This window comes from Dermacentor andersoni, chromosome 10 (assembly GCF_023375885.2).
Source record: "Dermacentor andersoni chromosome 10, qqDerAnde1_hic_scaffold, whole genome shotgun sequence".
In the NCBI taxonomy this organism is placed as follows: Eukaryota; Metazoa; Arthropoda; class Arachnida; order Ixodida; family Ixodidae; genus Dermacentor; species Dermacentor andersoni.
The window spans coordinates 105,611,239-105,634,009 of record NC_092823.1 but is presented as its reverse complement, the minus strand read 5'-3'; the positions used below and the strand labels follow the sequence as shown (position 1 = coordinate 105,634,009).

The 22,771-nt window shown below is 46.1% G+C and overlaps 1 protein-coding gene across 3 annotated transcripts in view; it reads right to left on the bottom strand.

The window, feature by feature from the left end:
* LOC126544590 (uncharacterized) overlaps positions 1-22,771 on the bottom strand; it is an 85,126-nt gene that overhangs the window by 47,805 nt on the left and 14,550 nt on the right. For all 3 annotated transcript variants that reach the window (XM_072284973.1, XM_072284972.1, XM_055077752.1), the window contains exons 5-10: positions 15,600-15,674; positions 14,628-14,705; positions 12,906-12,998; positions 7,131-7,214; positions 4,993-5,079; positions 3,821-3,904 (exon numbers count right to left, since the gene is read on the bottom strand). In XM_072284973.1, the coding sequence (XP_072141074.1) occupies positions 3,821-3,904; positions 4,993-5,079; positions 7,131-7,214; positions 12,906-12,998; positions 14,628-14,705; positions 15,600-15,674 (501 nt within the window). The remainder of the gene's footprint in view (positions 1-3,820; positions 3,905-4,992; positions 5,080-7,130; positions 7,215-12,905; positions 12,999-14,627; positions 14,706-15,599; positions 15,675-22,771) is intronic.

The following is a 22,771-nucleotide window of genomic DNA, read 5'->3' as shown; positions in this document are numbered from 1 at the left end:
ACTTGCAATGCGCTACGAGCAGCTGGAGTGTCCATGTTTATCAGTAGTAGACGCCTGACATTCGAGAGCGAATAGAGCATAGCAATCACTTGTGAATCCCTGTCTCCCATTTGGTCAACTGAAGCTACATTTGACTTTAGGTGGTGAGACATGTGCTGCGGCTCTGACTGGTGGCATGTATTCGGCAGTGCTCGCCACACCTCTCTTAATGAAGGATGAATAGCATGCCCGCTTTTTTCATTGATATTCGTGCTTTTACTGGAGACGGAAAAGGAGGCGGCATTGCCGGACGAGACATTTCCCTTGAACCGGAAGAGGATTTCGTATACTTTCGTTTTCGGAAGAGTCGCCTTATCGCTCCCGAAAACGCCAGGAACCGGCCCGAGAAAGAGTAATTGCCCTCCTAGTCAAGCTGACAGCGAGGACACTGTTGTACTCCTGCTCGAGCGATGACGCTTCAGATGACGAAGGCTTCGAAAGAGTGGTACACCGGAAGGCCAAGAGAAGAAACATCAGCGGACGGTGTTCGTCAACAAAGACTACCGTCGTGCCACTGCGAAGGCCTTCGGCGCACACAATTCTTTTTTTGCCGGGCACACCTGCCGGGAACCTCAACCACCTTGATCGATAACAGAGTTCCGTTTCTCTCGAGTCTCTTTTGCTAGGAGAAATCAAAAATATGAGAATTAATACTCGAAAACAACGTCCTGGCTATTGATGTCCAGAACCGAAACGGAATCAATGCTTTGATGGCAGTAAAGCTACTGAACAACATCAATGTCCACTACCTGATTTTGCAGGACAACAAAACCTTGGTTGTCGTCTATGATATTGACACATCAATTAGCGACAGAGACTGGTCAATTTTAATCAAACTTGCAACAAATGGTGTGGCCTCGGCGCCTTGGCAAGTCGACCTGTGTAAGGCTCGTGTTGAAAGGTGACAGCCTACCATCACATGTAAAGGTCGACCACTTTCCGCATCTGGTACGACCTTTCGTACTCAAACAACTTCAGTGCAGAAGGTGTCAAAGAATCGGACATGTGATTGCTATCTGCCGAAATACAATGATATGCCCACGATGTTCCGAACACTCACACTTGCCGTACAACAGAGCCCATGTACCCTAATTGTCAAAGCTCGCACGCTGCATCCTCAAGAGTGTCCAAGCCTAAAAAAGAGCAGAAAATCTTGAGAAATATCGCCAGAGATGGATCATCACAGAGAGATGCCGTTGCAATGGGAGTGGCGACTCCCTGTAAAGCACGCAAAAAAGCCGAAAATACTGCATCGCGAAGGAACAGTAGTCTAATAGAATCACTTGGTCTTCGTCCCTTTTGGCAGAGTATTCAAATGACCGATGACACGAAAAAGTAGTTAGTTATTTAAGTGGTTTGTACGTGCATGCTGCATTACAAGTTTGAAAGCTTGATCTAGGCGCCGGGAAATGCGATGGGCAGGCTTTGTGTAAGAGGCCTCCAATGACGATTGATTACGGTAAAGCTTGTAAAAGTGAGGTAATATTGCGAGCAGTCTTTTTCCCCTAGTAATGGAATGTTTAGTGATGCTTTCATATCAGTGATGTTTTCATATTAGTGATGCAGGATGACGTAAGTAATTTCTTCTTTTAAATCCGGCATATTCATTCTGGAGAGAATCTAGTCTACTAATGAAGTAGATTTGATGTGGATTCCAAATGAATGACGCCCATTCTAACTTCGAGCGAACCACAGAGGTGTATTCCATAAGATGTTTTGCCGGGTTAGTTTGATGTAAGCAGCATCTGACAAATCCGAGTGTTTTTTATGCTTTAGAAGTTATTACATCAAAGTGGGCATTACATTCATTACATTCACTTGGGTGCCAATATTCTAGGGAATCATTGCATTAGTTGTCTGAAAACGAACGTTTCACAAAAAATGTTTCTCTCTTCGAAAGTGCAATAGTCACTTGAAGCTCGTTGTGTAAGGCCAACACTCGTTCTTCCAATTTAGCTCGCAATGTTCTCTCAGCATTGGCAGATTCCTGAAGTTCGGCCTAAACGTTGCAGAGATGGGGGTGGAAAAAGAGCAAAAGGGAGGAATTCCTTAATCATAAATCTGCGTCGCGTTTAAATTCACAATACACTTCTCACTGAAGTTTAGGAAAACATTCAAGTGACTGCGACGTGGTGTTGCTTTCCCTATATGCTCGAGTCGTTCTCCTTGGTTCCACCGTCAGTGTTTATTGGGGCCAAGCTACATCAGTGCAAAAAGATGGCGCTGTCGTCCACGTGACGTGGCATGGGGGATCACGTGGACAGAGCAAGGGGGTTGGCTGCTTTGTAAACGGCGAAGCAAGGTGAAACTGAAAGTTTAGAGTCCCGCCTGCGCTGCGATTATGATTACATGGGGAGGTTTTCCCTTTCGGGTGTCCACTTGACAACACTTGAGAGAACTGTAATAGGTAGTGGCTGCCTTTGAAGACGTGCAACATGGTAAGCTACAGCTCGGTGCTGCATTGCCGGTGGTACGCAACGGAGCACGGTGTCAGCCTTCACACGAACCCGCTGGACAAGAAGCTGCGTGAAGCATGGATCGCCAAATTTAGAACCGGCAAACAGTCATTGGCTACAACTCGGGTGCGTAGCAAGCACTTCCGGAAAATTTCTGCTACAGCGTCGGTGCTGAGATGTTCAGTGAGCAGCAGTACGCGTGCACTGAGAATGTAGCTTTGAACTATGAACATGTTGATGCAAGACACTGGCAAGTTCACTGCAATGGAAAGGCCACGGCAAGAAGCACGTTAAAAAAGGCATGGGACATGCTCATGCTTGTGTTAGCACCGAACAATGAGTGTATGCTGTATTAAGAAAAAAATGCAGCGGGACATCCCTCACTGAGAAGACCGATAAACACACAGTGCGATACAACATGACAAGGAATAGTAATGAGACGTCCAATGATTTAGAAGAAACGAAAAAAAAATACACATTGAATCGTCACGACGGCACATCACAAATCACCGCAGGCGTCGTAGTCCCTTGTTATAACAAAATTATTTTTGAACAGCTCTGGTGGTGCCCACGCAACCACGGTTGCTTGTGCACTGTCAAATGCTCATATTCTCTGACATAAAGCTCATGGCACGGTGCGAAAACACGCTCGCAGCGGAAGCGAAACATTGTGCGCGGACATGCATGCAGACGCGTAGCCGGTCACTGTGAACTTGTGTGATCGCTGCATTGAAGCTTCATTTTGTTATGCTCCATTTGGTTATACAGACAAGTCCCTATAAGAACATATTTCATCATTCGCTCTCAGCAGTTGCCGACCTTCGAGGCAAGAAGACGGTTCGGGTAACTCCATCGCGGCGACCGCGCTGAGTGGGCGTTCACTGTACGTATTCAGTCAAGTTATATCCAGATAGTGTCTGTAAAGCATTCCGTGCTTTCTTTGCCCAAGACTAATATTTCGACAGTAAATAACTACTGTCGTTTCGAAAATACTTACAGAAATGCCCAGGAGGGTACACACGTAGTTTTTATTGAGCGCTGACAGCCAAATCTACGAGGAGCTCAACGCGTTAAACCCTGATACTACGCGAACGAGTCACTTCGGACAGATGGTGACTCCATAAGCCTTCGCCGCCAATAGTGACGTTGGACTGCACGGCCATGGGGAAGTAATACTTTGAAGCTTTAATTATACGCCACTTGCTACATCTACGCCCAAAGTGTTTACATTTTATGAGAATTGAAGCTAGGAACTAGTTTCAACAGGATTGATACGAAGAACAGTTCATTTTTACGGAACACTGAAAGACTAAAATAAAACTTGCCATTGCACTTTGCATCTGTGGTATCTTATCATCGCATGTTCCTTTGACAGTATTTAATATTTGAAAGGATGAGTTCTTATGGTTCTGAAAAGAAAGAAAACAATAACGCTAGTGAGACATTTATATCTTGAACAAACGAAAAAGAAATTACGATAGAGCTGTCTGAAGCGTTACATACATCGCAAAGTTATCGACCAGTTTTACATGGGCAAGGTGGGTGTTACAGAAAATATAGGGGGTTTAGAGTGAAGCACGCGAATAGTCATTAACAGCAACATAGATGGTGAGAAAATAAATCACCCTCGCGTATACGAAAAATAGTACCAGGTTGTAGACATAAGGATTCAGACTCGCATATTAATCGTTGCTAAACTACCTATTCAGAATATGTAGATGTATTGTGGTTTAGTATAAACACGACGTCGTGTGGTCGAGTATTCCAATAACGGATGGGGCGAAATAGTGGGGAGGTATTTAGGTGCTTTGTACGTACATGCTGCCATACAACTTTGAAAGGATGATCTAGGCGCGGAAAAATGCGATGGGCAGGCTGCATGTAAGAGCCCGCCAATGACGATTGATTACGATAATTATTGTGAAAGTGAGATTATAGTGCCCGCACTGTTCTTTTGTAGGAATGCCTGTGTGGTGCGACGCTTCCATATTAGTGATGCTGGAATGACGTAAGTAATTTCTTCTTATAAATCCGGCAGCATTATTGTGGAGAGAGTCTAGTTTATCAATTAAATAGATTGTATGTGTGTTCCAAATGAATGACGCTTATTCTAACTTAGAGCGAACCAGAGAGATGTATGCCATAAATTTTGTCTTCGGGTTAGCTTGATGTAAGCAGCGTCTGACAAATCCGAGTTTTTATGCTTTAGAAGTTATTACATCAAAGTGGGTATTCCATGTTAGGTCAGCAGACAGGTGCACGAGAAAGTACATAAACAAAGAAAAGTGTCAGCCGTCAAATCGAGAAGTTTGTTGTACAAGCTAGTAAGGAATGGAAATATCGTTAGTTCCGCAGACGCGGAAGCTTTGTCGGAGCCCTGTAATGGGCACAAAGTCACTTTACTTAGGTGTCAATATTCTAGGGAATTACTGCATTAGTTGACAGGAAACTAAATCTCCACAAAAGATTTTTCTCTCTTGGAAAGTCGAATACTCACTTCAAGCTCGTTCTGTAAGGTCAACAGTCGCTCTTCCAATTTAGCTCGCAATGTTCTCTCAGCAATGGCAGATTCCTGAAGTTCGGCCTAAACGTTGCAGAGATGTGTGGGAAAAAGAGGAAAAGGGAGGAATTGCTTAATCATAAATCTGCATCACGTTTAAATTCACAATACACTTCTCACTGAAGTTTAGGAAAACATTCAAGAGATTGCGACGTGGTGTTGCTTTCCCTATATGCTCGAGTCGTTCCACTTGGTTCCATCGTCAGTGTTTACAGGAGGCAAGCTTCAGCAGTGTAAAAGCTGGCTCTGTCGTCGGCGTGTCGTGGCATGAGGGATGACGTGGACACAGCAGGTGCGTCGGCTGCTTCGGAAACGCCGAAGCAAGCCGAAAATGAATGTTTAAAGTCTCACCTGCGCTGCGGTTATGATTACATGGGGAGGTTTTCCCGCTTCGACTGTCTACTTGACAACACTAGAGAGCACTATAAAAGGTAGTGGCTGGCTTTGAAGACGTCCAGCATGGTAAGCTACAGCTCGGTGCCGTATTGCCGTACGTACGCAATGGAGCACGGTGTCAGCCTTCACACAAACCTTGGGACAAGAAGCTGCGTGAACCTTGGATCGCGAAATTTAGAACCAGCAAACAGTCATCGGCTACAGCTTGGTTGCGTAGGAAGCACTTCCGGAATATTTCTGCTACTGCGTCGGTGCTGTGATGTTCAGGGAGCAGCAGAAAGCGCGCACTGAGAATGAAGCTTTGAACTATGAACATGTTGCTGCTAGACACTGGCAAGTTCACTGTAATGGAAAGGGAACGATAGGAAGCACGTTACAAAAAGGGCATGGCATATGCTCTTGTTTGTGTGAGCACCAAACAATGATTGTATACTGTATTAAGAAGATAGAAGCAGCGGGAAATAACTCCATGAGAAGACCGATAAACCTACAGTGCAATGTAACACGAGAAATATTGACAACGAGACGTCCGATGGTTTAGAAGAAACGAAAAAAAGAAAGATTGAGTCGTCACGACGGCACAGCACAAATTGCCGTAGGAGTCGAAGTCCCTTGTTATAACTAAAATATTTTTGAACAGCTCTGATTGTGTCCGCGCAACAATGTTTGCTCGTGCACTCCCAAGTGCTCAAATTCTGCGACCTAAATCTGACGGCACGGTGCAAAAACGTGCTCGCAGCGAAAGGAAAACATTGTGCGCCGACATGCATGCCAACGCCTAGCCGGTCACCATGAACCTGTGTGATCGCTGCTTTGAATCTTCATTTTGTTATGCTCCATTTGGTTATACAGACAGCCCACTATTAGAGCATATTTCATCGTTCGCTCTCAGCAATTGCCGACCTTTCACGCAGGAAGCCGGTTCGGTCGACTCTATCGCGGCGACCACGCTCATATGGTGTTCACTGTACGTATTCAGTAAAGTTATATCGAGATAGGGTCTGTAAACGATTCTGTGCTTTCTGTTTGCACAAGATGATTATTTTGACAGAAAATAACTTCTGTCGTTTCGAGAATACTTACAGAAATGTCCAGGAGCACTCTTTGAAAAATTTACACCTTTTGGGGCGCACCTTGTCCCACAGGAATAATCGTCATCGGTGGTGCCCGCGTTTCCTTTCTTTAACGCTGCGAGCCCGGTACTTCCCAGTCACGAACAGCATGCCCGTTATCAGTGTGACGCAGCATTCTCGACAGGAAAGCAGCGAGCGCCGAGTTTTCAGGAAAGGAAACCCAAGCAAGGCAGATGAAGATTATTGTTGTGGGACAAATATACACCCCAAAGGGTCTAACCGTTTTAAGAGTGTGAGGCACCCACGTAGTTGTTATTGAGCGCCGACAGTGAAACCTATGAGGAGCGCGTCGCGTTATCCCTCATATTACGCAAGCGAGTTGCTTCCGACAGATGGCGACTTCGTAAGTCCTCGGCGCCAATAGGGACGTTGGATTGCAAAGCCATGGTGAAATGTTGCTTTGGCGCTTTGATTATGCGGCTCTTGCTATACCTTAGCGCAAAGTCTCAATTTTATGAGAATTGAAGCCAGGAACACATTTTAACAGGAGTGATACGAAGAACAGTTCATTGCTATAGAACACTAAAAGATTAAAATAAGACTTACCGTTTTCCTTTCCATCTGTTGTATCGTATTATCGCTTGATGCTTTGACGTTATCTAATATTTGATGGAATGAGTTCTTACGGTCCTGAAAAGAAAGCGCAGACGCCACTGAAACATTATTATCTTGGAACAAACGAAAATAATTGCCAAAAAGCCGTCTGATGGTTGGTTAGTTGGGGTTTAATGGCACAAATACAACGAAGGCCATGCTGCGCCAGTCACAAGACAAAAGGAAACGCAAGGTTAGAGCAGGCAAACCGGCATTGCATTATAGTTCGTGTAAATATCCAGTTGTCTCTAAAAGTGGGACAGGTTAGTAAATGGCCCTGGCGAGTCATCTGCCAGTAATAGGACAGGGTGTAAAGGTGCATGTAAATTATATAGGTTGTGTAAAAGCTTCCATCGCTGTGTTTTAAAGTGTGGACATGTTATAAGGATATGTATTACTTTAAGAGGTTGGCTGCATTTTTCGCAAGTCGGCGGGTTTTCTTTTCGGAGGAGAAAGTTGTGTGTTAAATGTGCGTGTCCAATCTGAAGTCGACACAGGATCACCTCATAGAACCGTTGCTGGTGAGTGCATGACTTCCACTCACCAATTACGGGTTTAGTAAGATGTAGCTTGTTCCTTATGCACTGGTCCCATTCCTGTTGCCATTTTGACGTCAAGGCCTTCCTAATCGCTGCGATACTATCTCGATATGGAAGTGCCGTGCTTGTGATGTATTTGCTTGCTGTCATTGATGCACACCTATCCGCTGCTTCATTACCCGGTATACCAAACATGGCTTGGTTCCCAGCAAAACCTAATTGACGGGTCTTATTTGTTTAATGTTACCATGTTTAACGTATCCCCAATCAGGGGTTCACATTTGGATTTCGCGTGTAGAGCCTTCAGTGTACTTTAACAATCAGTGTATATTACTGTGTTTTGGTATTTGTCGGCGATGCTCTTTTTTACCTACAGTCCATATTGCGTAGACTTCGGCTGTGTAGACAGAGGCATGTTGTGGTAATCGAATACTTATTTCCCCATGTTCTGTTACGGCCCCCCCCACCCACGTGTTTTTTTTTTTGTTTTAGAGCCATCGGTGTAAAATTCCATGCAATTTTGGTATTTGTCCTGGAGAGCACGGAATTCTTATATGATGTGTTCGTGTGGGGTGTCTTTCTTCTTTAAATGTGTCAATGTCCAGTCACATAGCGGTTCAAAATCGTACCACGGGGCCAAACGCTGTGGCTTTTTTGCAACCTGGAGAACTTCGCGAGGAATGTTATAATGCCGAACATATTGCTCATATCGCAGGACAAGCGGCTTAATCATTTCGGTTTGTTTGTATAGTCTATGCGTGAGTTGCACTGTGTGACAATGTTGAAACATATGTGTTTTGGTGAAGACTGAATTCTGAGTACATAAGAAAAACTTAGTAGCATTCGGCGCTGCTTTACAGGAGGTTCATTACAGTCACCATATAAGCTCTGGATAGGCGATGTTCTGTAAGCACTACTTGCCAGTCGTAGTCCAATGTTATGAACTGTATCAAGTCGTCGGACGTAAGATAGTCTGGCTGCGCCATATATGATGCTACCGCAGTCTAATATGCTCCGCACCAAAGTGCAGTAGATGTGTAGCAGGCATTTACGGTCAGAGCCTCAGCGCTTCCGGGAGAGGATTTTAAGGATGCTAAGAGCATTGTTCGCTTTAATTTTATGGCTATTTATGCGTGCCAGGAAGTTTAACATTTTATCAAATGGAACACCCAGAAACTTGTGTTCTCGTTTTAACGGTAGTGTGGCTTCTTGTAGCTTAAGAAGTGGATCTGGTTGTAGGCCTCTTTCTTGTGAAAAGACAACACTAATAGCGAAAACCGTTTTCAGATGCCCACTGCGTGAGTTTGTTTAACGTGATTTGAATTTGCCGTTCGCAGGTTGCCATGTTCGATGCACGGCACGCAATTTGTAGACCATCCACATATAATGAATGCATCACAGAGAATAAAATTGCATTATTGGGCGAGTTCATTTTCACCACAAACAATGTTGTGCTAAATACGCATCTCTGAGGCACATCGTTTTCGTGAATGAATACGTGGGACAGCACCGTTCCTAAATGCACTTGGAATGTTCGGTCGGACATGAGATCGGCTAGACATTTAGGCATTCTACCGCGGACCACTAAATCCGCTAAGTCCCTTAAGATACCAAACCTCCATGTTGTGTCATACGCCTTTTCTAAATCAAAGAAAACAGTGAGACAATATAGTTTGTGTAGAAAGGCCGCACGTATCTCGTCTTCTAGCCGGATAAGGTGATCTGTTGTCGAGCAACTTTTCTTTTATCGACACTGATGGTTATCTAGCAGGTTCTGTTTCAAGGACGTATGTCACTATTATGTTGATGATGGCTTCATAGGAGCTTGCAAGACGACTTGTGAGTGCTATGGGTCTATAACTGGTTGCTGTTGTGGGAGGTTTTCCTGCTTTCAAGAAAGGGATTATGCTGGCTTTCTTCCACTCTTTGGGTATTTTTCAAGTTTCCCAGATTATTTTGAAGAAATGAAGCAAGGTCTCAACTGCTTTAGGGGATAGGTGAGCTAGCATTGCGTGATGCACTCTGTCCGGACCGGGTGCTGTTTTTTTGCCACTAGTAAGTACTCTGTTGATTTCTGGAAGTCTGAAAGCAGCGTTATACAGTATTTGTGAACTTCCTGTGCTCGGGAGCTTCAGTTTTTCTGCTAATTGCTTATGTTTCAGAAATGCAGCAGAATAGTTTTCTGTGCTTTATATATCATGGAAATGTTGCCCTAATTTGTCTGCTTGCTCTTCTATATTTGTTTGTGTGCCTGGAGGTGACAGTATGACGATAGCGTAAGAAGCGTAATCGCCTCTAAACTTATGAAGCTGATCCCACATTCGTTTGGACGTTATTGAGCTATTTATAGACGAGACATAATTTTTCCAGGCTTGTCTGCGTGTGTACCCTGCTTTCGCTTTTGATTTTTGAAACAGAGTAGATTTTCTTGTGGTTGGGGGGGGGGGGGGGGTATGGCGGAAAGATACCCCACGCGTTGGTTTGTAGTTTTTTTTTGCTTGTGTACATTCCTTCGTCCACCAGGGTTTTAGGTTTTCTCTTAAGAAGCCAAAGGATTGTGGGATTGCCCGTTCTGCTGCAGCAAGTATGCAGGCGGAAATCTTGTCATTCATTTCGTCTATGGTTAACTCTTCTGATATGTTATCCAGAGTGGGTTTTTCAGTAAAGAGAGGCCAGTCTGCTAGATGGAGTTTCCAACGGGGTGATTTTAATGGTACTGTAGAGAAAGGAGATGTTTTTTAATAATGCCGGGCATATGATCACTACCATAAGGATTGTTAATAACACTCCATTGAAAATCGATATTGAGAGATGGAGTGCACAGCGCCAGATCTAGACAGCTCATATCTCCTATGCTTGAGGAGCTGTAGGTTGCAGCACCAGTGTTTAAAAGGCATATTTAGTTTGTCAGGATAAAATCTTGAAGTGTTTGTCCCCTGGTGTCAGTTGTTTTGCTACCCCATAATATGTTATGAGCGTTAAAATCTCCCGCTGTTAAAAAAAGTTTAGGCAGCTGGTTTAAAATTAACTCTAGATCTCTCACAGTAAAATGTGAATGTGGTGGAATGTACATTGAACAAATGGTAATGGTTTTGTGTGCTAAAACCGTGACAGCAACGGCTTCCAAGTGAATATTAATGGGAACTTCTCTAGCTGTAATGCCGCTCTGTAGAACAATAGCTACACGACCCGAAAGGCGGTTCGCCTGAGTACGGTCGCGCCGTACAACAGTGAAGCCTTTTAAAATGTTTTTGTGCTTTTCGCCTAGGTTTGTTTCTTGTAAGCACAAGGCCTCAGGAGAGAAGCTACTTAACATGTCTTTGATGTTACCTAAGTTGTGTAAAAGCCCTCTACAATTCCAATGGATAATAAAAGCCATTTTGAAATGGAAAGGTAAGAAATGGCACTACGAAAAAAGTAAGAGGTGAGATGTTAGGTGACATGGATTTAAAAAGGCTGATACAAATGAGCAATAACCTTTAGGTTATTGCTTTCTTAATTTGAGTGGTTATTGGGATTTTGTCCCTCTTACCGCGCTCGAGAGAGCGCTTGTCCTTCGGTGTCAATGACACCGGGGTTTTTGGGTCGACCTCCATCGCTCTCTCTGAAGTGCTGGAAGACCGAGAGTTGGACGCCGAAACACCTGTCTCGGGCCTTAGGGTTCGTTTGATCTTAGGGCCCTGCGGGACTGGTGTCTGCAGGGTCTTCGAAGATGATGGAGCAGCACTGGCTGCTTCCCCCACGGCTGCGGGAGGCGTCACTACGGGACCACTGTGCGTGGGCTCGCAGGACTCCTCAGGCCTCTGTGACGATGCCCCCACCTTCGTCACATCGGCATAACAACGTCGCGAAAGGTACGACAATCGCTTTCTGGCTTCAAAGAACGAGATTTTTTCTTTCACAGTTAGTGGAATTACTTCTTTTTTTTTTCAGCAAGGGCAAGACCGCGAGTAAGCGGGATGATCTCCTTTGCAGTTAACACAATGTGGTGAAGAGGTGCAATTCTCATATTGGTGATCGTTGGAGCTGCATTTAGCACAAGTTGTCTGTCCTAGGCATGCATATGAAGCATGTCCAAACCTTTGGCACTTGAAACATGGTCTGGGGTTCGGGATATATGGTCTCACATTGACTTTAACATAACTTGCATCGAGTGAAGTAGGCATTACGCTTTTCCGAAGGTGAGTATAACATGTTTGGTGGGGATTTCTTGGTCGTTTCTCCGAATTACTATTCTTTGTACTTTAGCAACATTTCGTTCCTGGAAACCTTCCAGCAGTTCCGCATCGCTTAAACCAATAAAGTCTTCTTCAGATATTACTCCCCCGCTTGTATTAAATGTTCTGTGTGCTGAAACTGTCACTGTCGCGTAGCCAATACTGGTAAGTTCAGAGAGCTTCTCTGCTTGATCTTTATCATTCAATTCTAGGAGGAGGTCCGCGCTGGACATTTTGGAGGCTTTTTATATCGGTCCGATTTTATCTTTCAGGCATTTGGATACAAGGAATGGATATAGCTTTCTTACTGGCATGTTGGTTTCACTGTGGACTACATAGTACTTGGGGAAAGTTGGAGCGTTGCTTCGAAAGGAGAATTGGAATGGTACTTCGGTACAGCATCTTTTCAGACGCCGATCATAAACAGAGGCTTGCGCTGCCATAGGAAAATGTGTATGTTCGGCAACAGCGCCGACCGCCCACCGCTGAGCCCAACGAGGGGACGCGGCAGAGCTTGTGTTCAAGCCTGCACGACGCCAGCCGTACGCCGGCACTATAACCAAATATGGTGTACCCAAGGTAGGATAGCCACACAAGGTAAACCCTTGCCACCGTGGAGAAAGGAAGTAAAATGAAAGAGAGAAGACAGGAAAGGTGAAAAAGTGAGAGATAAAGACGAAGGTTTGAGGAGAGAGAAACATGAAGAGGCGACTGCCGATTTCTCCCAGGTGGGTCATTCTGGAGGTGCCGTCTATGTGAAGCAGAGCCCAAAGGGATGTGTTGCTTCTTAACTTAACGTACTTAACGGTCCAGTCCAAACACCCAGCATCGGCTCAGTCTATAAGTTCGCACGAGCAGGCCGTTTTCGTTACGATGAATGAACTCTTCTGTGGCCGTTGCGGATGGTGTCGCTGCTGTTGGGGAACGCGGGACAGCGGCAAGCCGTAAAACCAGGGATCGATGCACCTTACCTCGTTCTCTTTTTCCAGACGGCAGATTTTCCGAACGAGGAGATCGTTGTGACAACCGCTCGCTTCGTGGCTCTCCATGTCTCGCCTGGTTGCCTGTACCGAGAAACGATGTAACTTATAAGACAAGTGCTACAAATGGGGAGCATGGCTGCTTTCGTATGCGACTTTCGTATGTGGCTTGCGCGAATTGACTTCATGCGAGAAGGAGGGAGTTAGCAGAATGAGATAAATAAAGATCACTGCTGGCCTAGTGGGACATAGTACTCAGGAACAGTTCAACTAGCCGAACGACAGTTCAACTAGCCTTATTTCAGTCAGACCAGACCAGACACACAGTGGCATGCAGGTTGTGCTGCAGCTGATGCAACCGTAATCTTCACCGGGAAATGCTCGCGGCAAGCGCTATGCGTCAAGGCCATCCGGTTATTTTTTTCCCCCGCACCGCCGAAGTGCCGCCACTGCCACGGATGCGTTGACGTGAGCGCCATCTGGGGGTAATTCAAGGTGGCTTCCTCCGCTTTGCTCCTCATGCTTCCTCTGCAACTCCTCCTTCGCTTTACTCCTCGCTGTCGCCGTATTGCACGCCCCGCTGCACTCCACGTTCGCTTTTTCACCGTTCGCGGTGCTCGTTCGCTAGGTTACGCCTAGGTACAACGCCGAGGCACGCCAACGGTCAACGCAAGAAGGGCTGCAGAAGGCAAGAAGGGCCTCAGAACTGCGCTCTAAAAAGGTGCGCGCCCTTTGCTGTCGGCGTCGACCACGGTCGACCTGCGCTGTGCTTATACGATAGCATAGAGCGGTGAAAACAAAGGACGTGATGCCCGAGCTGCGTTTTGTCTGTCTCGTAAATTGGCTTTAACGAGCTAACAGTAATCCACAGAAGAGGCCTACAACCAAAAATGTTGAAATCCTCGTGTTTTCTTGACGAAAACCGCCAAGCAACAGATTCGAAGCAATAGAAGATTACCATGAATCACAGTGTGGCTTATGTTGAAACTGAAAATACACAGTACAACGTAACTTCCCTATTCCTTCAGGTTCAGAGGCACAAGAAAAAAAAACAAGCAAAGCACTTGGATTCAATCATTCAATACAAAAATTTAAATCTTTATAATGAACTGGGCTGTATGATCAGTGTTGTCATAGTAGTAATGTGGTGTTGTGATTAGTAAGACTAGGCCATACTGTACTCAATTTCAAACTCAAACTCAATTTCCAAGTTACTAATAGCTAACAAGTTCTTGTTACGCAACGAGATAAGAGTCCCGAGTATCTATGAGACTTCTTCTTCTTTTGTCGAAGCATTCCATTGGAAATCTAGCATTTGATATTGGCACAACTCCAAATAAAAATGCTTCATGACTAGACTGCCAAAAACACTAAATAAAAGAAAAAAGCAAACCGCGCAGGTAGTCCCCTAGGCTGCTGCCGCCGAACAGAATAGAAAACTTCCATTATCCGTTTTGTTTCAGCATTCCTGCCAAAAGATTTATCGACGTTTTAGTTTCGATAATTTGCGATAGTTCTTTGAGCAGAGGGAAAACGGAATCCTTTAACAGAAGCTTATTGAAAAATATTTGGTTATTTTTGAATTTCCGGAAATACCAAGTGGTTCATTTCGAATGCGAATAGTTAGTGTATTTGATTATTCACCCAACCCTAATCAGCAGTCACACTCAAGTTCATTCGCAAATCTGCAGCCGCTCAGGAAGTCTTTCTTACCCTGTAGTCACAGCCCAATTCTCTAAACGAACAGTCGACAGGCATGAGCTGGCATACAGCCTTGTGTTGCCGCTCCAGCTGAAAAAGATAGCGAAGGGGTACACGTTATTGAGGAAGCAACGTCGCCGATTCTACTTTCTGGTAAATAGAAAAAAAAATAAACAAGTGCGCTTTGAGTTCACAGAAACTACTGTCATAATTATCGCCTCCTTATGGTTATTTCCGTCTTGCTCGGTCTTCTAATCAATGTGGCTTGATTTCCAAAAGCAACGAAAGACCGACGCAAGAAGCATTAACAGAGGGAAGCGTGTGAGTCTTGACCATATTGTTATGTTCTTGAGCGTTAACACGGGGTTCCGCAGCTAACTGCTTCTTTTCGTTGTGCCCAATCAGAATGCGGTCCCTGTGGCCTGGAGTCGAACCCGTATAGCCTCGTGCTTAGCAGCAGAACAGTACAGCCACTGAGCCACAGCGCCGACTTTAAACTGCTTTCGAAGTTTTTCAATGAAGCAAACACACACCCACCCACACCCACACACACCCACACACACCCACACCCACACACACACACACACACACACACACACACACACACACACACACACACAGAGAGAGAGAGAGAGAGAGAGAAATTTTTCAGGATAGCTGCAGAAGTAAATCAGTACACTCACGGATTGAAAACATGTCTTATGCACTAAACAGGAGGGTGAAAATTAAACATGAAACGAGAAACTGCGACGTGCCGAATTATCATTGCCGTTGAGAAACATTTCGCGATGAACAGCGCAAAATAAGTCGAAGAGAAACACAGAATAAAGCGTTCTGCTTTCCGCTGTTAGTATATACGTAGTGTATATTATCAGCAAGCCAATGGTTTCAAACATTCAAAATGAAGAAAAACACACAAACAAGCAAACAACAAACAAACAAATAAACAAATGAACTAAAACATTCTGCACAGCTAGACATCACCTCTTCGTGGGTCCTGAAGTTCTTTTCGCAGTGCTCACAGGTTCCCGGACGCTGGTCACAGTTCATTTCATGCCTCTGAAAAGGAAGAAAGGAAGGAGTGAGAGAGCCAACCGTGATGCGCACCACTGAGTACAGTTTCTCATGCTGGCGAATGGTGAATTAATAATTCCTTCTAGAACAGCGAGAAAGGTGGTTGTAGACGTAACCAGCGTGTTGTTTTTACGAGTGTGGTGAAAATAGTAAAAAAAAACACCTTAGCAAAAAAAATAACATAAAATGCGTTTGAAACAAATAAAGTGGTTTATAAAAAATGAAAAATAAATAAATTGGTAGGTTTGTGCGGTTATTAGCAGTATACGTAAAGTGTTGATTTCACTAAATACCGCGTGGAAAGACTAGGCGCCGCGATGCCCCTAACACATATATTAGCATGGTCGCCGCACTTCATCATGATCGTCCAGGGAGAGAGAGAGGAATATAGGAAGGCAGGGATGTTAACCAGTGGAGGGTCTGGTTGGCTACCCTACGCTGGGGAAGGGAGAAGGGGAAGAGAGAGAAGGTGTAGATACGTGCACGGATAGCACTTGAATTAAAGGCGCTCTCGTAAACCAGACGTTCTGAGAAAGCACAAAAGTGCCTTCACTGCCTTCTGAGCCGTTGATCGGTGGGGACGGTGCTCTAGTAATGTCTGTTGACTCAGAGGACGATCATCGAATTTCCTGAATGCGTTGGATAAAATTGTCCTTGCGTTTGAAATTGAGGACAATGGCGCAATAAGTGGTCACTGTTCTCGCATGAGCAAACATCACACGTAGGACTATCAGTCATTTTTATTAGTGCTAAGCAGGCATTCGTGAAGGCAACTACAAGCCACAACCGGCACAGAAGAGACGCTTCGCGTCGGTGCAGACTCGCTGGAGGTCCCAGCTGAAGTGACGGGTTTAGTCTGTGCAGTCTTGTGCGCCTTGCATGTGCGGTATTCCACTCTGCTAAGGAGGTTTTGCGAGCTAGATTGTGAAGTTGTCTCGCGGCGTCAGTTCCTGAGAGAGGAATGGGAACGCAGCGGTCTTCTTGGTTTAACATCCGAGCTGCCTTATCTGCCTTATCATTTCCTATGTTACCGCAATGACCTGGTTTCCACTGAAAAGATATATCATGGCCTTTTTCTCCTAAATGATGGACAAGTTCCATGATTTCGCACGTGAGCTGATCGTGAGTTCCATGTCGGAAAAACGACTGCACACATTGCAAGGCCGGCCTTGAATCGCAGAAGACTGCACATTACCTGGCACTTTCAGCACTTATCACATGAAGCGCATCGCGGAGAGCCGCGAGCTCTGCAGCTGTAGACGTAGTGACATGGGAAGTCTTGAACTTCTGGGTTATTCTGATTGGTGGTATAACTACAGTGCTGCCGGAACTGGTGGATGTAGCTGATCCATCAGTATAGATGTGTGTGCAGTCGCTGTATTTCTCGTACAAAAGAAGTAAAGTTAGTTGCTTTAGTGCTGATGACGGCAAGTCCGACTTTTTCTGAAGTCCTGGGATAGTAAGATTTACTTGAGTACGGTGCACACACCATGGAGGAATGGAAGGGCTTGCCGCATGTTTCTAACCTGATCTGAAAGAAGCACCGTGTGCGAAGACAGTCGCACTGAATGTCGTGTGGGGCCTATCTACTGGGAGAGTTGCGAGGTGGTGGGTAGGGGTCCGGGCGAAGTGTCTCATGTGCACACGCATTGTTTCAATGCTAATGTGCGTTCTAAGAGTGGAATCTTGAGCGACTGCAATAACTTCAGTCGTTGATACACTCCGTGCTAGGCCAAGGCATATCTTGAGGGCTCAGCCTTGGATGATTTGGATTATATTGAGGTTAGTTCTGCAGGTGCTGGACATGACCGGTAGGCTGCACCACAGGAATCAAATGAAGAGGACCCGGTAATGTTGCACCATAGACTGTATTGGCACTCCCCAGGTTTTTCCTGCTAGGAACTTAAACATATGGCAAATTTCTGTCAGGCGTTTTCTCACATAATTCACATGAGGGGTGCAGGAGAGATTTCTGTCAATGACCACCCCCCCAAAATCTGTGAGTCGTGCTGTACGAGATCAATAGTCCGTCGACGGATATCACGTATGGAGACATTGATTTCCTGGTAAACGCCACCACTGCACACTTTTCATATGATATATGAAGTCCTTGTTCTCGAAGGTAGGATGATGTTAAAGTGGCGGCCTTCCGTAGCCGCGCGCGAAGCTGCAATAGAGAGAGCTAATAGATGGAGAGCCTAACGGCGCATGGCAGGGTGTCGGCGAGCCCAATGAGTGTTAGACGAAGAACGTTGGGCTCAGTACTCCGCTATGAGGCTCCCCACGGTTACCGTAATGCTGAGATTGGGCCATCCTCGGTAAGTACGAAAAAATACCTCTTATGTAGATAGTTACTTATCCAGAAATAGAGCTGGCCACCAAGTCCTAGTGCCTCTAACGCGTTCAAAATCGCTTCGTGCGTCACGTTATCGTACGCTCATTTAACATCCAGAAACAGGGCAGCAGATAGCCTTTTGCAGGACTTCTGGTGCTTGACGTACGTCACCAAGTCGATAACGTTGTCAATGAAGAATGGCCACGCCTGAAACCGGCCACTGCATCTGGATATACCTGGTAATTTTCGAGGTACCATTCTAGCCGTGCTAGAACCATCCTCTCCATTAGTTTTCCGATGCAACTGACAAGCGCAATTGGTCGGTATGATGCAGTGTCTATAGGCGACTTGCCAGGCTTTAGCAGTGGAATTAGGCGACAGGTCTTCCATTCCTGGAGAACCATACCTGTCTGCCAGGAGTTGTTGAACAAAAGCAGGAGCATTTTCTGAGCCTCTTCGCCAAGATTACATAAGGCACGGTAGGTTATACAGTCGGGTCCTGGTGAAGATGAACACTTGCACAAGGCCAGTGCAGCTTCGAGTTCATCCATGGAGAAAGGACTGCCCATGCGGGGGTCGCGTGAAATCAGTGAGTGGTGGAGCGTCGATGTTCCAGGGGAACTAGTTTCGCCAGCGATTCTCCTGCAGAGAGCTTCAGCGACGTCAATCTCGCTGCATTGTTGGTGAAGGGCCGAAGACTTAAAAGGGTGGCACTGCTAAGGGGTTCCACGGAGACCACGAACAGTTCTCCATATGCGAGACAAAGGTTTTCGTGGATTGAAAGACTCGCAGAGTGACTTCCATCTTTGCGATGCAAGTTGGTCCATGCGACGCTGAATTTTCTTTTGGGTTCTTCTGGCCAACCTCAAGTCAATTACAGACTTCGTGCACCTGTACCTTCGCTCTGCACGGCGACGAATTGCACGAAGTGTCTCCAGCTCAATGTCGTATTCGGCGTGTGTCTATAGTCTCGGAAGTGAATGAGTGGCAGCCTCTAGGGCACCCTTTATGATGTTCTCTAGGCTAGACGACAAGTCACCACTGCAGCTGTCTTCGACAACTGATTTGAACATTGGCCAGTCAATGCATTGTGTGACGCCGGCTAACTTGGAGCCCGTCAGCCCTTCAATGTTAAGATAAGTAGGTAGGTGGTCACTTCCCCGCGTTTCAATATTCGAAAACCACCTGACCTTTCCAGTGAAGGAGCGTGAAACAAAGGTAAGGTCCAGGCAGCTACGGTAGGCAGTTGCACGCAGAAAGGTGGGGCTTCCATCATTTAGCAAGCACAGTTCTTGTTCGGAGGCAAATGACACTAATCTTCTGCCTCTCGAGTTTATCTTACAACTTCCCCAGAGATGGTGGTGGGCATTAAAATCTCCAGTCATCACCATAGGCTGCGAATTCGCTGTCGTGATTCGCCGTAACCGCTCGCAGTCCAGCCGACTTGAGGGCGAAATGTGGGACATACGTACTGGACTTCACTGTGAGACATACGTACTGGTTTTCTTGGCCAGGTGGCACTGGATGATGGACATACGTAAGATCACGTCATATGAATACGATGATCTTGCTGCAGTCTCCGTGGGTGGCGGACATGAAACACTCATACCCGGACAGTCTCATGTTAACTGATAGGGGCTCGCAGATGACGATGATTGGAAACTTATTCGTGAACAGAAACTGTCGAAAGTCCGAATTGCGTGACCTAAGTCCTCTGGCGTTCCACTGAAATATCGATGCGTTCCGGACTTCGTCACGAAACGACGGCTTCTGGAGAGCCATGATTAGAACCAAGAGCTGCAAGTACTGGACTCAAAATTTCCAGCACCTGTACCGCGCTTTGTGCAGACGAATATTTCACGTCGGTCAGTATAACGCGAATGGCATTCATGAGCGACCGCAGAATGTTGATGACCTGGAGATCATCAGCCAGTGTCGCTTCAACAGCTGCCGAAGCAGTCGAAGATGGTGCGTTTTGAGGCAACTTAGCAGGCAGTTGTGCCCTCAGTAGCTCAGGCCATTCTTCCGGACGGGCGAGCCTCTCCGCTTTGTTTGCTTTCCTTGTATCTGTCTTGGTGGCACTGTGCGGTGATGTGGCAATCCTTCTTACGGAAGACGGCATGTTCCTATCTGCAGTTGCGGAATGTCGTGACCGTTTTCGGTGTCGATGCCGACGTCGCCGAACAACGACAGCAGCCTCTCGTTGCGTTGAATAGTCCCGAACCATTCGTTTTAGGATCGCGAATTCCTTCCGCGCCCAAGGGCAATCCTTTGATGAGGCCTTGTGAGGACCACTGCGGTTAGGGCACTTCAGAACGTCTGTGCTGAGGCGTCTCCTGAATGGGACTCAGAGCACCACGGGCACACCACGTTGTTCACGCAGACACCCTTTACGTGGCCAATCTTGCAACACTTGAAACACTGGAGGGGCTTCGGTACGAATGGTCGTACTGGATGGCGGACATGTCCTACTTCGACGTGGGAAGGAAGGCTGTCTCCTTCAAACAAAATCTTCACACAGCGTATGTTTCCCAATCTGAAAATTCTCGTAATGAAAGTGCCTTTTGCCGTTGGCTTGATCAGTATTGGCAAGTCGTCATTCGGGATGGCAATGTCGACGTCATAAATGACGCCCGCAGTACCATCGCCACCTGTATGGATCACTCATCGCACCTTTACGTTGTCGATCTCAGTTATATTACGTAGGTCTTGTAAGGCGCTGCGAAGTAAGACATCAACTGCCAAGACATTCTTCCGCGACTTTATTTGCACGTCTTTAATCTCATTTGCTGCGATTCTCTCGAGTAACGAAGAGAGGACTTGCTTGTTGAGGAGCCGCAAATTGGTCGACGGGTCCATGGGCATAAAGAGCATAGTGTGCGGCCAGCGCAGCGGTGCACTCTTCACGGTAGAAGCACTTGGCGACGAAGATGCCGGCAGTAGTCTTCTTTTCGCTGATCTACTCATCACGACCTGGAAGTCATCGTCTGACGAGTCGTAGCTGTCGGCACATAACTCAGTGGCCTCGCTGTCTGTATCGCTTGACCAACTTCCACGTTTCCTGGACGCTATCCGACCTGACGACTGCGCATCAGGAAAGTCCTCGGAGATCTCTTCATTCATTGCCGCAAGGAGGGAGCTGCAGCTCCCATAAATGTAGAGAAACAAAGCGAAAAAGTGGAGACAAAAGCACAAGCGTTCTATCAAAGAAGCACTTCGTCTTCTTCCATGATCGTCCAGAGCCGGAAAAAGTCCGGGTGGGCCGAAACTGCGAATTAGTCAAATAAATATTAACGACGCAGCTAATTCAGTAAATGAAATGAAATGGAACGGAATGCATTAGATGTAATGGAGATAATACGGCGCTTTTACGAGTGAAAAGGGTAGGTTTATTATCGAATAAAGTGCGCTAACCCTGGAGATAGTGCAATCTTCGGTCCCATGGGGGTCTCCGCATCTTGCCATCGCAAGCGCTTAATCGCTGCTATTCTTCCTCACCACTGTGAGGAAGAATAGCTTACTGCAATAAAATGATCACTTCCTGAACGCTTCCCTTCACATAGATTCCCACAGGCCCGTTGGATCTGCATAACTTTACAGTGAAGCATTCATAGCCTCTCCTCTCTCGGCTTTGCAGGGGCCGATGGACGGTTCTTGTCGTCTCGCACGATTAGCCACTACCGGCCATTGTTCAAACGGGCTGTGGATATAACGAAAACTGAGACGAGTCTGGGCGCCTCATTGCTTTTTCAACAATGCACAGCAGGCCCTGTCAGAGGACCCGGCTTGCAAGTACGTTCAAGAATGGTGGGCCTCTTCTATTTTTTTTCGAGGTTCGTGGTCAACATAAGAAATCTGCGTTGACCCTTTGACAAGACTGAACATGAAAAAATGAAAATCATACTTGCCTAAGCAGCCGTCTGGAGAGCCCCAGAGATTACAAGTCTCCTTCGGCGGGCCGTGAGGGAACTGAAAATTTGCGGGAGTACTACATCTAAATAAGTGGAGCATAACTGCGAGTCGGCCTAGTTGGAACCCCCCAGATTCATTAAAAAAGAGTTTGTGCGCAAAACAAAGAGGGATGAAGAAAAGGAGCAACACAGGGACGAGCGCTCACCCTTGTGTTGCTCCTTCTTTTTTCCCCTTTTGTATTGGGCAAAAAAACGTTTAAATAACGCCTCTTTTTTAGCAAACTTTTGCGGTGCCTCCAGGCTACAAAAGAGGCACGAGGGGATTCAAAGTTGGAATTCGTTCTCGGCATTGGGCTATTGTTTCATAGGGCTGAATCACCAGCACACATATGTTCTTTAGTGCAGAACAAGCCGGACAGAAAGTATGCCATGCGTCCTTGTGCATCTAGGAAGCGTCAGGCGCACCCACCTGGCAGTCAATGTGCGTATGCGTGAGCATAAACAGTCGTCGTGGTTCTGTCATCACTTCATCGCCTTCATTTCGATTTGATCAATTCTTCGTTGCCAAGCTGTCGTCAACGTACTGCCATCTTCATTATGTCGTCATCATTGCGTTGTCGTATTGTCACTTGAAAAAGGGAGTACCAGCGAAACACTAAGGACGCGCACACAAGGAAAAGGCGTCAGACACGTACGGACGCTGGACATTCAACTGTACTTTATTGGAATTCACTTTGCCGCAGATAACCTCCGCCGCATGCGCATCTTCAACTCCTACCAATACATGTGCGTAGATAACACCTCGAAAGTACAGTGCAGCGCGAAAACAGCCGACG